Below are 13,836 nucleotides of genomic sequence, written 5' to 3' on the forward strand. Positions count from 1 at the left end.
CGCATCCGACCATCACCACACTTATAAAGTCACTGCATCGCCGACCACAAAAACATCAAAACAAACGCCCCATGCACGCCCAAGTGAACCACCGGACCACCCAGCGTTTTCTCCCTCTCACTCCTACCCCTTCCCTCCGCCAACCTCATCCTCGCAATGGCCCTGTGGCAAGGCCATACATGCCAAAAGGCGAAAGCCAGCGCCGCCCATCGGCCGGTATCGTCCCATCCAATCCCCGACGGTCTGAAGACGAAGACGAGGGCCAGGAGCGCAGAGTGTAGGAGGGCTCCGCCGAGGAGGTGGCCGATGAGAGATGTTTCGCGGTCGGGATTGGGGAGTTGGGAGGCTGGTGATAGGATGAAAGTGAGGGCTGCGAGGGGCTCGATGAGGGCGTGGAGGAGGAAGGGGATTGTTTGGACGAGCATTTTTGAGCAGCGGATTGTTTATAGAATGAAGGAGTTATTGTGATGGATTGATATCGAATCAGTTAAATCAAATATAAGCAGAGTCCTCAACTTCAAGATTTTGCCAAGATTGAAGTCTGTTCTACACTAGAACTCTCACGCTGAGTCGGCCCACGTCTAAACTAACGGCGACGACAGCACTCCGCCTTCAGAGTAGGTAACTAACGGCCCGGCCGTCCTTGAGGTTCGGCGCGGCTGGGATCCTGGAGATATTATCTGTTCTCGCAGTATGAAGTGAGATCAGGAAAGGAGGATAATTGAATAATTGCTTGTCAGAGAGACCATTCTCATCCGTAATATCGAATATCGTAGTAAGAGAATATCAGGGCTCTGACAGGAAAGATTATATTCTCTGGCTTCCCATTGGTCAATTGGCCCAGCAGGAGGCGACCTGTTTTTGTTGAGGACTTTGACAAGAGAAGGTGCCTGCCTTGCTCTCGAAGATCTCGAGACGAGCAATTGATCCAATTGAACCAACAAATCCTCACTTATATTAATACACTACATTTGGTCCATTAAAATCTCTAGGCATAGCACAGTCTGATCCAGTGAGCCTTGGATCATAATCTATCGATCGATCCGCCCAGGCTCCTGTGTTCTCAGCCAGCCCAATGCCTGTTTGGACGTTGAGTATTTCAGAGTACCATCACTCAAGATTGGCCGATTCAACCGCCATCCCAACCCTCCAATCGTCCCTGCCCTGTCGTCCCCAAACCCATCCTCTTCGAAACGAGCGCGTTCGGACCAGCATCACTACCGCCAGTTACGCAACCGTTCCTGAAACGTCTTGGGAGATCTGAGTGCCTCTGCGCCCCTTCCCCTGGAGTCTTTGCTCGTCAATGTACTCACGTACTCACTCACTTGTAACCTCGTACACTTATCTTGTAACCAAATCACCGACCCCCCTCTTGCCTACCTAGGATGTAGCTCCGTCGCTCCCACCCCCTCCAGATTGTATAGTTCTTGCGTCCTCTCTGTAGGAGACCGAGGTGTTTCCTTTTCGACCGTACTTTCCTTCACCGTTCCGTGTTCCAGACCGGGCTGCAATTGGCCCGATCCGGGGTGTTCGTCCAGTGACATCACCCTCCCCTGCCCCTGCTCTCCTGCCTCAAATGTCCAGCTCCCCACAGTCTTTTACAATTGCAGTGAGGTTTCTCGTCCACCACGCTCCAACGCACATGAACCAACTCACCAATACCCTATCTGTATTATCCCCTGATTGTACTCTCGTGAGCCCAAACGAAAACAATCGCCTTAGGTGACTTCACAATACGCGAGCCATCGGGATCTTACTTGCGTCAACATTGATCGGTCATCGCTCAGTTCTCACCATCCTCAACAAGTGAGCCTTTGGTTCGCCGTAGCTTTGATACTCTCCTTCAACGCCAACTCTGGCCCATTCGCGGTGTCATCGCAGCTCAGAATATCTGGATAGAGAACGGCAGGAGGCGAGCAGTTTTCAATTGCACGATGGAGGCGACTAATACCTTCGGTGAGCTGGGGCTCTCAATCATTGGCCTCGGCACTCAGTATCCGCCCCATGCATTGAAGCCAGATTCGCTCAACGTGTTGAGCAAAAGGTTCTACCCAGAATCCCCGGCGTAAGTTGTTCCTGCCGCTATGATTAGCAGATATCCAGCTCATGTTTCCGGCCTCTCCCCGTCACATGCAAGCCTCTAGTCCTCCTGCTCAAGAATCCTGCTCATATGTGACTTTGCAGGATGAAAAAGGTGCTCTCTATCAATCAGTTCACTGGAATTGATGTTCGCTCTTCTATTGGTAACCCAGACCACCCTGCGGTGAACCAAGAGAAGGCGCCTTCGATAGATAAGCTTCATGAGATATACATGAGCGATGGCATACCCCTAGCTATCGCTGCAGCTCAAAAAGCTATAGAAGAAGCGAAAATCGACTTGAGGCAGATTACCCACATCGTATCCACGACATGCACGAATAGTGCCAATCCAGGTTTTGATCATTTTGTCGTAAAGGGCCTCGGAATCACTCACCCTGTGGAGAAGGTGCTGCTTCACGGTATCGGGTGCAGTGGTGGACTCGCAGCGTTGAGAACGGCTGCGAACCTTGCCCTCGGCCACACAGCGAGAGGCAAACCAGCAAGAATATTGTGCGTGGCTCTTGAGGTCAGCACGATCATGGTTCGCAGCGAACTAGACAGCATCAACGAGCTGCAAGAGACTCGGATCGGCGTCGCGCTCTTCTCTGACTGCGGGAGTGCGTTGGTGTTGAGCAACGGTATCGGTCAGCCTGCCGAGCCGGTGTACGACTTGTTGGGTTGGGACCACAGAATAATTCCAGACACGGAGTCGGATCTTGGATTCGATGTACACCCGAATGGTAAGCGACTCGGGAGGAGGTTGAGTTTGATGAGGTGGCTAGGCTAAAGTTTCTGGGGTTGCACAATTGGCTCTGACTAACGAATGAATAGGCTGGAAAGTGGTGCTCACACCTCGCGTGCCAAAGCTCACCGGCGAAGTGATCAAGCCCACATTTACAGACCTCTTAGAAATGCTGCCTTCCGTTCCAGAGGAGTACGCCTCCGCACCGGATTTTGATTGGGCTATGCATCCGGGAGGCGCGACGATCCTATCTGGGGCAGAGAAGGCAATGGGAATACAGCCCGAGCACATGCGTGCCAGCTACGACACGTACATCAACCATGGAAACTCGAGCTCAGCGACCATTTATAGCGTCATGAACAGGCTTCGGTCGAAGGAGATGGACGTGCTGGCGCCCGGTGGCCGCGTTCGTGAGTATGTAGTTGGATGTGCCTTCGGTCCCGGCATCTCTGTGGAGATGTGCATGTTGAAGAGAAATATGAAATCTGGCCAGGGTATTACCGGGTTGGAAACCCCTCCGGAGACGGAGAGTGAAGGTAGCCGGAGCGAAGGTGCACTGAGCGAAGCTGGAGATGAGCCGGAGGTCGATGCGCTGGGTGGGGATGTCGTTGATGCAGGTGTTCCGGTCGTTCCGGCGACGGCGCAGGGATCGGAACAGGGGCCGAAATGCGATGATGCAACTTCGGCTTTTATCGCCGAAGTGTTGGAGAATTTGGACCTGGATTAGAATCCCAGAGCGAGAGGGGCGTATCAACGAAATCCAGAGAGGCGGTTTGTGAGTGGCAACTCCAGACAGGGTTAACATGAGTTCCTTGGGGTGGTCTTGGGATGGCATCTGGAATGGTCCATCGGGTGAGGCATGGCATCACCATCGCGGTGCGGATAGAATTCATTAAGGCAGTATTTTCAGCACATATATAGCCCAGTTCATTCCCATTTATTATTATAAAATTGAAACGGTTTAAGTTTGCAAAAGTTATAACATGTTATGTTATTCGGTGATTTTATGACAATGATGATTCTAACAGCGAGACTGGAGCGAATTTAAGTTGGCTAACTAAGTAAGCACTTCAACAAATCAGATCTTCCTTGGTCTAGTGGTCAGGATACCTGCTTGTCATAGAACAATTCGCAGGTGGCCGGGGTTCGATTCCCCGAGGGAGAGCTCTTTTTTCCGTCTTGATTTCTTGATTCTCTTTTTTTGCCAACTAGACATATGACCTCCCAACACATTTGTCTCTTTTCACTTTCAGAGCTTCTTCTAATATTCGCTGGATCTATTTATTCTAGGAGCCTCCCCCCTTTTTTGTTTCCTAATACGTAGACGGAAAGTTACCCAATCTACCACCATCTACAACGAGGAAATTCCCATTACAGTAAGCCCCCGCCCTCGAGGCAAGGTAAAGAATTGTGCCTGCCATATCCTGTTCATCGCCAATGCGTTGCAGAGGAATCATTTCCTTAGGAACGACAGCATCTTCGAGGTTATTTCCATATCGTGCGACGATGGGAGCGGACATTTCACTTGGAAATACTGAATAGACCACAGTCAGCTGGAAGAACGGATGAGTTCTCGGAAAAGAAAACCTACAGCCGGGACATATACAGTTTGCCCTGGTATCGTGTTAGTCTGCTGAAGAATACTTAAAAGTGGCAGGGCAGAATGAGTAAAATAGTAGTAATAATACCTGATATTCCACTTCGGAAGCACAATAGAAAGCTGCTTCACTAACAAATTGACCGCCGCCTTCGACTGCCCATACGCATACCCACCCGGCGGCATCTTATTGAACGCACTAATCGAGCTCGTAACAACGACCTGCGAAGTCTGCTTCACGTTCCCCTTCTTATTCCCCTCGCTTAACAGCGGCAGGAATGCCATGGCCGTATACCACACAGACGCCACATTCACCTCAAAGGTACTCGCAAACTCAGCGAAACCCTTGGCAAAGTTGGCGCCCGCCCACTCCTCGAGAGAAGTGTCGTCCCCAGGGTGAGGGATCTGGGGGCCGGCGATACCGGCGTTGCAGACGAGGAGGTTAAGGTAGCCCGAGGACTCGGTGACCTGGCCGACGGCGGAGGCGAGACTCTCCTGGGAGGTGACGTCGCAGGGGAGTGGGTGGACGGTGGGGCCGAGGGAGGATGCTGCTGCGGAGAGGATTTCGGGACGGCGGCCGGAGATGAAGATTTTGCAGGCGCCGTTTTGGGCGAGGGCTTTGGCTATCATGTAGCCGATGCCTGGGGGAGGGAGGGGGAGTGAGTTGAATGCGATATATGGGAATGAAGAAGCGGGGGGGATTACCTGTTCCTCCGCCGGTGACGAGGGCGATGAGACCTTCTGCGGAGAAGAGGGTTTCGCGGTTGAGAGTTGAGTTGTTAGTCGTGCCCTCGGACATTGTTTCTCTTACTTGGTGGAGTTGGGGTCTTGGAAGTATAATTGAAATTCTTGATTCCGGGTGAATATCTACGAAGATGGAAAATGAACTGTAAAGAACTAACTCTACAAGATGCTACTCTATTTCCTAAGATCAACCAATCCCTTTAATACTTTCTGACGGGAAGTGATACAGATCGATCCGGCTTGCTTGGAAGGAGGGGTTCAGAATGACGAGCGAAGGGAACCGTCGAGGGGCGGACGTTGACTTGACCACAGTGCGTGTTCTTCACTCTCGTTACTGTAGGGCCATTTATGCCCCCCCAACTTTTTTTTTCTTTGTTGGTCGAAGCTCCACCTAAATTTTGAGCTTCAAGTCAATTCTTCACAGAGTAGTTGAAGCACAAATTAGCTCCACGCCTACCACGCAAAAATGGCGAAACGGAAAAGATCGTCCGACGAGACTCTCGAGGAGAAGCTCCCCCAATTCAAGACGGACTTGTTCCGTGCTCTCAAAAAGGTCAAAGGGTTCGAGCGGCAGAGGCTGAGCCGGCGACTTCACGAAAAGGGACTCGCCGAGGACAGGAAGGAGAAGTATGAGCTGGAGGTTGCCGTGCTCAAGGTTTGTACCCGTCTTCCCATGATTTAATTTATGCGCGAGGAAAGAGAGAAAGAAATCTTGAGCTGATCTGAACGTTTTATTTCAGTCCTTGGACCTGCATCAGACCGCCTACCACTACCTCTACGCCTCCCTCCTCAAAATCAAATCCATCGCGAACCACCCGGACCTACCCATGGAAGTGCGCCGGGGACTTGCGAAACCGGTCCTGGAAGAGAAAGAGAAGGCGGCGCTGCAGCATGTTACGAGCTGTTTGTTCAACAGGCTAGAGGTGAAGCAGGTTACGGAGAGGATAATTGGCGAGGCGTGCGAGACTTTGGGGCTGCCGATGCCGGAGAGGAAGAGGGCGAAGAAGAAGGGGGATAAGGATAAAGACGAGGAGCAGGAGGGGAAAGAATTTATTGAGAAGGCGGATGATACAGACAATGAGGAGGAAGAGGTCGCAAACACACGGGTGAGCGAAGCAAGGAACAGGAAGATGGAGAAGGCAGAGAAGACAGGGAAGGAGGAGAAGAGGCCCAGGAAGGAAAAGGAGCAGGCGGCCGATGATATCAGCATATCTGGCAGCGAGGACGAATACTCCGACACCGACGCCGAGGAGCGAGCGTTCGCCAAGTTCGACAGATTAGTCGGCGGTTCGTCCGACTCAGACGCCGACAGTGAGTCCGAATCAGACGGCGGCGTGACGCTACAAAAGGGGAGGAGAACTACGAGAACCATACGGGTGCGGGACATGTCCATCTCGCTATCCCCGGAATCAAGCGGCGTCTCGGGATCAGAAGCCGAGTCTGAACCTGAACTTGAGTCTGAATCTGAGTCCGAGTCCGAGTTCGAAGGATTTTCCGACCCCGAGCCTGAAGATACCCTGGCTGCCAAGCCAGCCACTACCACTACACCTTCGACGAAGCAGGCGAAGACGAAAGCCGCGAAACCTGCCGCCGCGCCTCCATCGCGCCCAACCGACTCCACATTCCTCCCCTCGCTAATGGGCGGCTACATCTCCGGATCAGAATCAGCATCCGACGTCGACGTCGCCCCGCGCAAGAACCGCCTCGGCCAAAAGCAGCGCCAAGCCATCTGGGAGAAGAAGTTCGGCGCCAAAGCCAAACACTTACAGCAGCCGCAGAAGCCGCAAGGGGGTAAGGGCAAGAATAAGAGGGATGACGGGTGGGATATGCGGAGGGGCGCTGTTGGGGAGGAGGACGAGAGGCAGAGGAAGCCGTGGAAGAAGGGGATTGAGAATCCGCTTGCGGCTTTGAGGAAGGGAGGGAGGGCTGGTGAGGAAGAGGCGAAGAGGAAACCTACGAAGAAGGATGACGAGGGGCCGTTGCATCCTAGTTGGGAGGCGCGGAAGAAGGCGAAGCAGGGGCAACCACAAAAGATTGTGATCGGGGCGAACTTAGCGAACAAGATCGTCTTTGATTAAAAAGAAAAAAGAAGACTTATGAACCTGTGTCTTCATGTACAGTGTATGGCTCTCTAGCAGTATATCTTTGTACCCTTATTCCCTTCTATACCCCCCTTTTCCATATCTCATCTAAACAAGATGAGGAAAAGTTCTCTAGAGAAGAAAGAAAGAACCAAGACAACTCTTAAACAAGAAATCATAGAATGGCCTTGGTATCAGACACGTTTATACATGCGTAATACGAACCTCAGGATATGCACATTCAAGAAAATGGAACGGAAGCCAAGAAACCGACCCATATAATAGGCACGCAGAACCAAGAAAAAAAAAAAAAAAGGGAGAAAAAAAAAAAAAGAATCAAAAAATCTCAAACTCCGAGCAAAGATCCCAATTCCTTTTCTACCCTATTCCCTCCTTGCCTTCCTCTCCTCTCCGCTCTCGCTTCTCTCCCCCTTACGCCTCGGGACCGTACTTCATGGCGCGGAAGAAGTCCATAACGCCGGTGAAGACGACAAGAAGGATACCTCCACCAGGTCCGAGTCGGAGGACCTTGGGGGCGAAACCCTTGTAGAGAGCGCCGATACCCTCCTCCCTGGCGACGGTGAAAAGCGCAGGCCAGGCCCAGTTGTACTTGGGGACCTGACCAGGAACCTTAACGGTGTTCTGGATGCGGGACTTGACGACGTCCATGGGGGTGTTGATCATGGTACCGACGGTACCACCGATGGCTCCGGAAATCAAGTCGTTCCTTATCTGGGAAGACTTGTCAGTGGCCTGGGGGAGGAGCTGCCTGACCTGGAAGATGCAGCCGAAGTAACCGGCGTTCCAGGTGATGTGCCTCCACATGGTGGACTCGAGACCGTTGTACAGGGCGAGAACACCCTCGTTCTGGACCGTCTTCCTAACGACGTCGATCATGCCGGTGTATTTTCCGGCGGAGGCCTTATCCTGAAGACGAATCTTGACGAGCTCGAAAGGGACGACGACGAAGGACTCGGTGGCACCGGCGCTGGCACCGGTAAGGATGGAGAGGGGCTGGTTCATCTTGTCGACTCCAAACATCTTGCGGTAGACCTTGCCCCACTCGTCGTTGGCGGCGAACTTGGTGGCACGCTTGGGGGCCTCCATCAGGATGGGGGCGGCGATACCGCGGTAGAGGCGCGAGAAGCTAAGAATGCCCAGCCATGATTAGAGAGCAACATCACCTATATGCAGTTTGAGTCGTCCAGGAGGTTGTGGGCCAAGAGAGGATCCTTCTCTCTCTCTCTCTCTCGCCATTGTAAGACGTTCGGGCGGAGTAGCAGGGTGCAACGTACCCCTCATTGCGAATAATCTTCTTGAAGCAGTCGACCATACCGGTGTATGCATCGGCGCCGGCGCCCGTGCCGGTCTGGAGCTGACTACGTAATGAGACATTATTAGCCTTGGCTTGGTTCAACTCCGGGGCGCTATATATCACGGAAAATAAAATAGCAAACAAGGCCAGGGTGGATACTTACACTCGGGTCTTGACAACATCGAGAGGGTACCTAGTTTGGAGATATCAAATGTGAGCACGCGAGCTTGGTCCGCGGGTGCCGGGGATGGGGTGGAGGGGTATCGGCGTCATCGCAACACGAATAGGGGACGTACATGACCAAAATCTAGCGAAGCAACATGGTTAGCAGGTCAATTGATGTGAAATAGATCTATGAGAGCTGTTTCCAGCACTTACTTCCGACACACCGGCGATGGCGCCTGGTTTGAAGAATTCCTGTCAGTCATCTCCGATATCGCCAAGGATTAATGTTCTGTTTGCGGGAGGTGAGATGCATACCGGCGGCGAACTGATAGGCGAAGGGAAGGGGCTTTTCGTTCGACATTCTGGCGGCGATGTTTGGAAAAAAATAGGAGCTCTACGACGTTCGGCGGGAGGAAGGGCGCAAGGAGGGAATGTGCGATAGATCTTGCGTGGTGCAAAGGGGAAATTGAGAGTGTGAGAGTGTGAGTCGAAGGGGGGAGGGAAGAAAAAATATCAAATGTCCTAGGAATAATTGCTTGCAATGAAAAAAAACCCTCTCTAGCTCGCTGGATCCATTGATGGATTGACGGGTGGTGTGGGCTGTACGAAGCAGAAACCAATGGCAACAGCACAAGACAGGGGTAAGTTGGAGACGCACGTACCAGCTACCCAGCTTCACCGCCCTAGGTCGCACCTTACCTGGCTAAAACCCACTGGAAGGAGCAGCAGGGTAGCACTGTGATGTACACTGCCCAGAAAGAGAAGCTCAATTTGGGCTAGTTTGATAGGTCGGCTCCGCTGCGGGTACACTGAGAGCGTGGGATTGTTTGCAGGGCCAGACCAGGACAACCAGCACGGCCCACAACTCCCACTCCCACTTCTCACTCCGCGGGGTTCTGTCCAGTGCGCCTTCTGCAGCAACCAAGCTCCCTACAGAATACTCCACTCGTGCTCCATTTTGATCGGAAAATCCGACCAATATTCTTGATCGATAATGTTCTTCTCTCAATCCAACGAGGCGGCTTGTCACGGCACAAGATGATGCGAGAGAGGCTGGAACCTCAACATTAATAATGAGCAGGTGATACACGTTTCTTCGTAGTACCTCGTACTCGCAGGCTCCCGAACTGAACTTTTCTCGAGGCTGTTCTAGGTGAAAAGTGTGAAAATGTGAAAATTCCAATTACCTCAGCAAACCCACAGAGGGGAGCTTCCGAAGATCATCTCCGAAATCCGGAGCCCACAATTGGTGGATCCCGGGACCAAGATAATCCAGAAAGGGAAACCGACAGCTCTATCCGACGACGGCAAATCGCTGTCCGATTCGGTATTTGATCCGCTGGATATCGGACGTCGGCGTCAAGGAATAAAGCTAGGACTATATTTCCTGGCTACCTACTACAGATATTGGCCTATTGCAAATAGCGACAAAACTGCCACCGCTTCGGCTTCGGCGAGGCAGACAAGGGCCCCTATCCGAGTCTCCTGTAACAAATGCTAGACGAATCCAACGTGTATCGAAAGCTTGATGTTCCTATTTTGGAAACCGCGCCACCACTTCCTACTGCGCGTCGCATAATGCCTAAGCAGTAATACTAAAGTCCTTGAGCTGGCACTGACCCCAGCTATAACGCAGTGAAGCAATTGTTCTAGAATAGATTTCTCGTCCCCTTCCCCGTAGTGACATTAATCCGGCTGCCGTCTTACCGTCGCCGACCAGCATGTGCTGATTAGCATGGCGACAAAAACGCACCACGGGACGATACCGAGGAGAACCGATGTCCCGTCTAGTCTAAGGAGCAGCCCTGTGGCCGCGCCCGCTCCCACGGCGCCGATTATCATCGCGTCTTGGTATTTCTCATGTCGGTGATGGTAATGATACGCTGTCAGACACCACACTGTTGCCGAAATAGCAGCCAGCAGTGCGCTCGGTGAACCAAGCACAGAATCAACATTCCTGCCCATCATTTGCATAGACTAGGTTTAATGTCCCTGGTCAACAGAATGCCTTCAGCTCTTCAAAACAAAGGTCGTCTTTGCGCACCACCGGGGAGAAGAAAACTGTAAACTTACAGTTGGCAAGCTTTCCAGGCTCTTGAAGTGACTTGCAGTTGTTGTCTCACGAAAATGAAGACACACGTGCATCGATCCTAGAGCCAGTGCTGTCCCAAAGCAAAGGAAAAGGGAGCCGGGCTCGTAGGGGTAGATATGTGATTCCAGTTTTTCAACCAAGCCCCTCGCTCTTGTGGATCGACCGTATGAGTGCCCAGTTCGATTCGTACCGATTTGGGCGTCTTTCTGAGGCTTGGCAGGCGTTACGTCGAAAAGTGAACTCACCTTCGCGCCATGAGGGTTTTTTAGTGCTTCTCTCGAGGAAGGACGCCATGAGTTGCCGAGGGGCCAAAAAGGAAGCCATTTCGTCTTGAATCTAATGGAAAAGCTTGTCAGAATGGGCCGAAATCAAGTTGAGAAAAGACGACTTGCCGCAGGCACCACCATCGGCATGCTGATTCACAGGTTGAGTCTTGATCTCCTCCAACCTCTGCCTGCAATATCAATCCTTCCCCTTTCTTGGAATCGGCCTGGTATAGAGCCGCACTCTCATGGAGCATTCCGTAGTTTATGAAGACTGCTGTCCCGAGCCTATGAGGGTTGTTGATGGACACTTATTCGCGGGTTGAATGAGATGAGGATAGATTTCGGCCTTCGATGTCGTCCGTGGTATCTATGAAGTGTGAGCGTCGCAAACTCGAGGTGTTTGGAAAGTGTGTGACGCGATGATGCCTTAGGGCCTGGGTCTCAATCTTCAACGGGAAATCAAGACACAAAAGGACAACGCCCACAGCCTGCCCTCACCTTGATGACGAGCGGGGAAGAGCAGAGCTTATTGGTGTTATCAAAAAAACAAGGGGCTGTGCTAAATTATTCTCGCCTCGTTTTCCTTTCCCCGGAATCTAGGGTCTTGGTCTTCTTGCCTCAAGTGGGAGGAGGATCCTTCGAGTTTCTCCCATATCATCACCAACTCGACTCCCAGGCCGGACCCGCACGAATTACATCCGAACGTTTAAATTCGTCTTGCATCGATTTCTTGTGTTAGCCATTTTGAATTTATCTCGGTTTCCAACGGAACTGTTCTCCTGGCATTCGCTAATCGCCGCGGTCGATCCGCAGGATGGACGACGTGAAGGTTCAACGACCCAAAACCAGACTTCTCAAATATGTCGAGCGCTGGAGAAAGCTGGAAGAAGAGTTAGAGCGGTTGATAAAGTTGACAGAAGAAGCAGCTGAGATTTCTCGCGAGTTGTAGGAAGAGTCCCTTCCCATCTCCGTCCGAGCGCTGGGGTAATGACTTGGCTATGATAGGCAAGCCGACTACGATGTCTTCTTTGATGGAAGCGATATGAACAACTTCCCTTACCTGAAGAGTCGCGAATGCTTCATTCTCAAGAAGCGAGGAAATCTAGAGAAGATGGAGAATGCGAAGCTTCTTAGGTTGCAGCAGGCAGTGGACCTCTTCTCTCTCGTCGAAGACTGCGACATCACTCAGAGCACTCCTGCCTCGTTCGGATTCGGCGGGAGGATCCCAGACTTCCCGCTGATCCTCCGTATGCATGCCGAGCTGCACGAAAGAATGCATGAGACCCGGCCCAACTCTTTCTCCTTTGGCGGCAGCCAGAGCCTGCTGGGAATATGGTTGTCCACTCTTGAGGAGGCCTACACTAAGGCCGATGGCGGGTATGCCAATGTTGACTGGACTAGCAAGAGTCTAGAAGATTTGATAGACGACGTAGCGACGGAACTTCTGACTTCAAAGATTGTAGATGATGCTTTCCGGGGAGACGATGCCCCCTGGGGAGACGACACTCCCCGGGAAGATGATACGCTAGAACTTGACATAGGAGACACGGCGCAGTGTCTCTGGCGTGCGACAGAGAGAGCTCCGCCTGACCAGACACTCTCGGCCTCGACTCACATGATTCTCGACAATTCGAATCATACACACAGATCGTTATTTACGGATAACGGCTCGTGCCCCAATCCGGCTACAGATACGGAAGCGCCGCTTCACGATTCTGTACCGCCATATGACTCGGATGATAGGCCTCACCTCGACGATTTGTGTCACCTCTACGTAAACGCGCCCTCACCTTACAATCCGCTACTACCATACCAGCCGTCTCGATCCCGGTTCAACCGACTCTATACCACCAAAAGAGCCAGGGGCTTCTTCCCACTCTCGCCCTCCTCTTCCTAGCCACTCCGCCATTAGTCCTAGCTCAAGGCGCCGCCCGTGACGTTATCCTGCACATCACGGCGGGCGTATCCTTCGCAACAAGCGCAGCTCTCCCGCCGCTCAGGTCTTTCGACGATTTGGCGCCGGCGTATTGGATCTCTCTGTACAGCGTCTGGGGTGCAGCCTTCTTGACGGGCTTCATGCTGGCCCTGCAGAGGCGAGACAACTGGTTGCAGCGGCAAGTTTTAGGCTGGATGGTCATATTCGGAGCAATCAACCTCCTCGGGTCGCTCGGCCAGAACGTACCCACGCAGCTCGATGCTGTTGCTGTGTGGGGTCCTCTGGCTCTGACTGTCAGCTTGTATGTGATTTCGGGACTCAGCGAGTTGGTGAGCCTTGACCGTGCAGCCCGGTTGATGGGAAACGCCTAGCGATCCGGCCATGGCCTGGATGGTAGGGGGTGAGGTATATGAGTCACAATTGGAGAGAGCACCGGTTGCTTTCATACGGACATCTCGGTCATATGTCGAAGGACGGTGTTTTTGTGTATAGCGGGTTTAATAATCTACGGCGAATGTGGAATTATATGGAAGGGGGAACATGCATTTGAAGAGTCTCACGGCAGACTTCTATATCAAGCAAAATCAAGGTCAAATAAAATTAAGGAAGTTTTTTTTTGGAAAAGAAAAAAAATAGAATAAGTAACGGAGAAGGGCCACAATGAGAGAGAATACATCAATAGCTCTCAGATAAGCCCTTGCTCCTTAAACCTCTTCCCCATGAGCGGCCTCAGTAATCTCATACGAGCAATGCTCAGCAACCCAACATTGATCCATCTTGCCTTGACTGTTTGTGGTCTGCTTACACAAACAACTAGCC

General features: G+C 52.0%; 5 protein-coding genes and 1 pseudogene across 5 annotated transcripts; 3 read left to right on the forward strand and 3 right to left on the reverse strand.

Annotated features, from left to right (window-relative positions):
* Positions 1–29: 29 nt before the first annotated feature.
* Positions 30–425, reverse strand: SAPIO_CDS10895 (annotated as a pseudogene; the record flags this gene model as incomplete).
* Positions 426–1,934: 1,509 nt separating this feature from the next.
* SAPIO_CDS10896 (Uncharacterized protein) lies at positions 1,935–3,548 on the forward strand (the record flags this gene model as incomplete). Its single annotated transcript, XM_016784429.1, has 3 exons — positions 1,935–2,065; positions 2,185–2,819; positions 2,911–3,548. The coding sequence occupies 3 exons, from the start codon at positions 1,935–1,937 to the stop codon at positions 3,546–3,548; spliced, it is 1,404 nt and encodes a 467-aa protein (XP_016638645.1).
* Positions 3,549–4,342: 794 nt separating this feature from the next.
* SAPIO_CDS10897 (uncharacterized protein) lies at positions 4,343–5,217 on the reverse strand (the record flags this gene model as incomplete). The annotated part of the gene is made up of 3 exons (XM_016784430.1): positions 4,343–4,355; positions 4,591–5,059; positions 5,124–5,217. 3 exons carry the CDS (start codon positions 5,215–5,217, stop codon positions 4,343–4,345), a joined length of 576 nt encoding a protein of 191 aa, XP_016638646.1.
* A 411-nt stretch (positions 5,218–5,628) lies between these two features.
* On the forward strand, positions 5,629–7,240 carry SAPIO_CDS10898 (uncharacterized protein; the record flags this gene model as incomplete). Its single annotated transcript, XM_016784431.1, has 2 exons — positions 5,629–5,817; positions 5,903–7,240. 2 exons carry the CDS (start codon positions 5,629–5,631, stop codon positions 7,238–7,240), a joined length of 1,527 nt encoding a protein of 508 aa, XP_016638647.1.
* Positions 7,241–7,675: 435 nt separating this feature from the next.
* Positions 7,676–9,084, reverse strand: SAPIO_CDS10899 (uncharacterized protein; the record flags this gene model as incomplete). The annotated part of the gene is made up of 6 exons (XM_016784432.1): positions 7,676–8,390; positions 8,539–8,622; positions 8,722–8,751; positions 8,855–8,865; positions 8,937–8,959; positions 9,039–9,084. 6 exons carry the CDS (start codon positions 9,082–9,084, stop codon positions 7,676–7,678), a joined length of 909 nt encoding a protein of 302 aa, XP_016638648.1.
* A 2,811-nt stretch (positions 9,085–11,895) lies between these two features.
* Positions 11,896–13,388, forward strand: SAPIO_CDS10900 (uncharacterized protein; the record flags this gene model as incomplete). Its single annotated transcript, XM_016784434.1, has 3 exons — positions 11,896–12,026; positions 12,087–12,855; positions 12,945–13,388. 3 exons carry the CDS (start codon positions 11,896–11,898, stop codon positions 13,386–13,388), a joined length of 1,344 nt encoding a protein of 447 aa, XP_016638649.1.
* Between the last annotated feature and the right edge of the window lie 448 nt (positions 13,389–13,836).

This window comes from Scedosporium apiospermum, assembly GCF_000732125.1.
Source record: "Scedosporium apiospermum strain IHEM 14462 chromosome Unknown SEQ_SAPIO_0176, whole genome shotgun sequence".
In the NCBI taxonomy this organism is placed as follows: Eukaryota; Fungi; Ascomycota; class Sordariomycetes; order Microascales; family Microascaceae; genus Scedosporium; species Scedosporium apiospermum.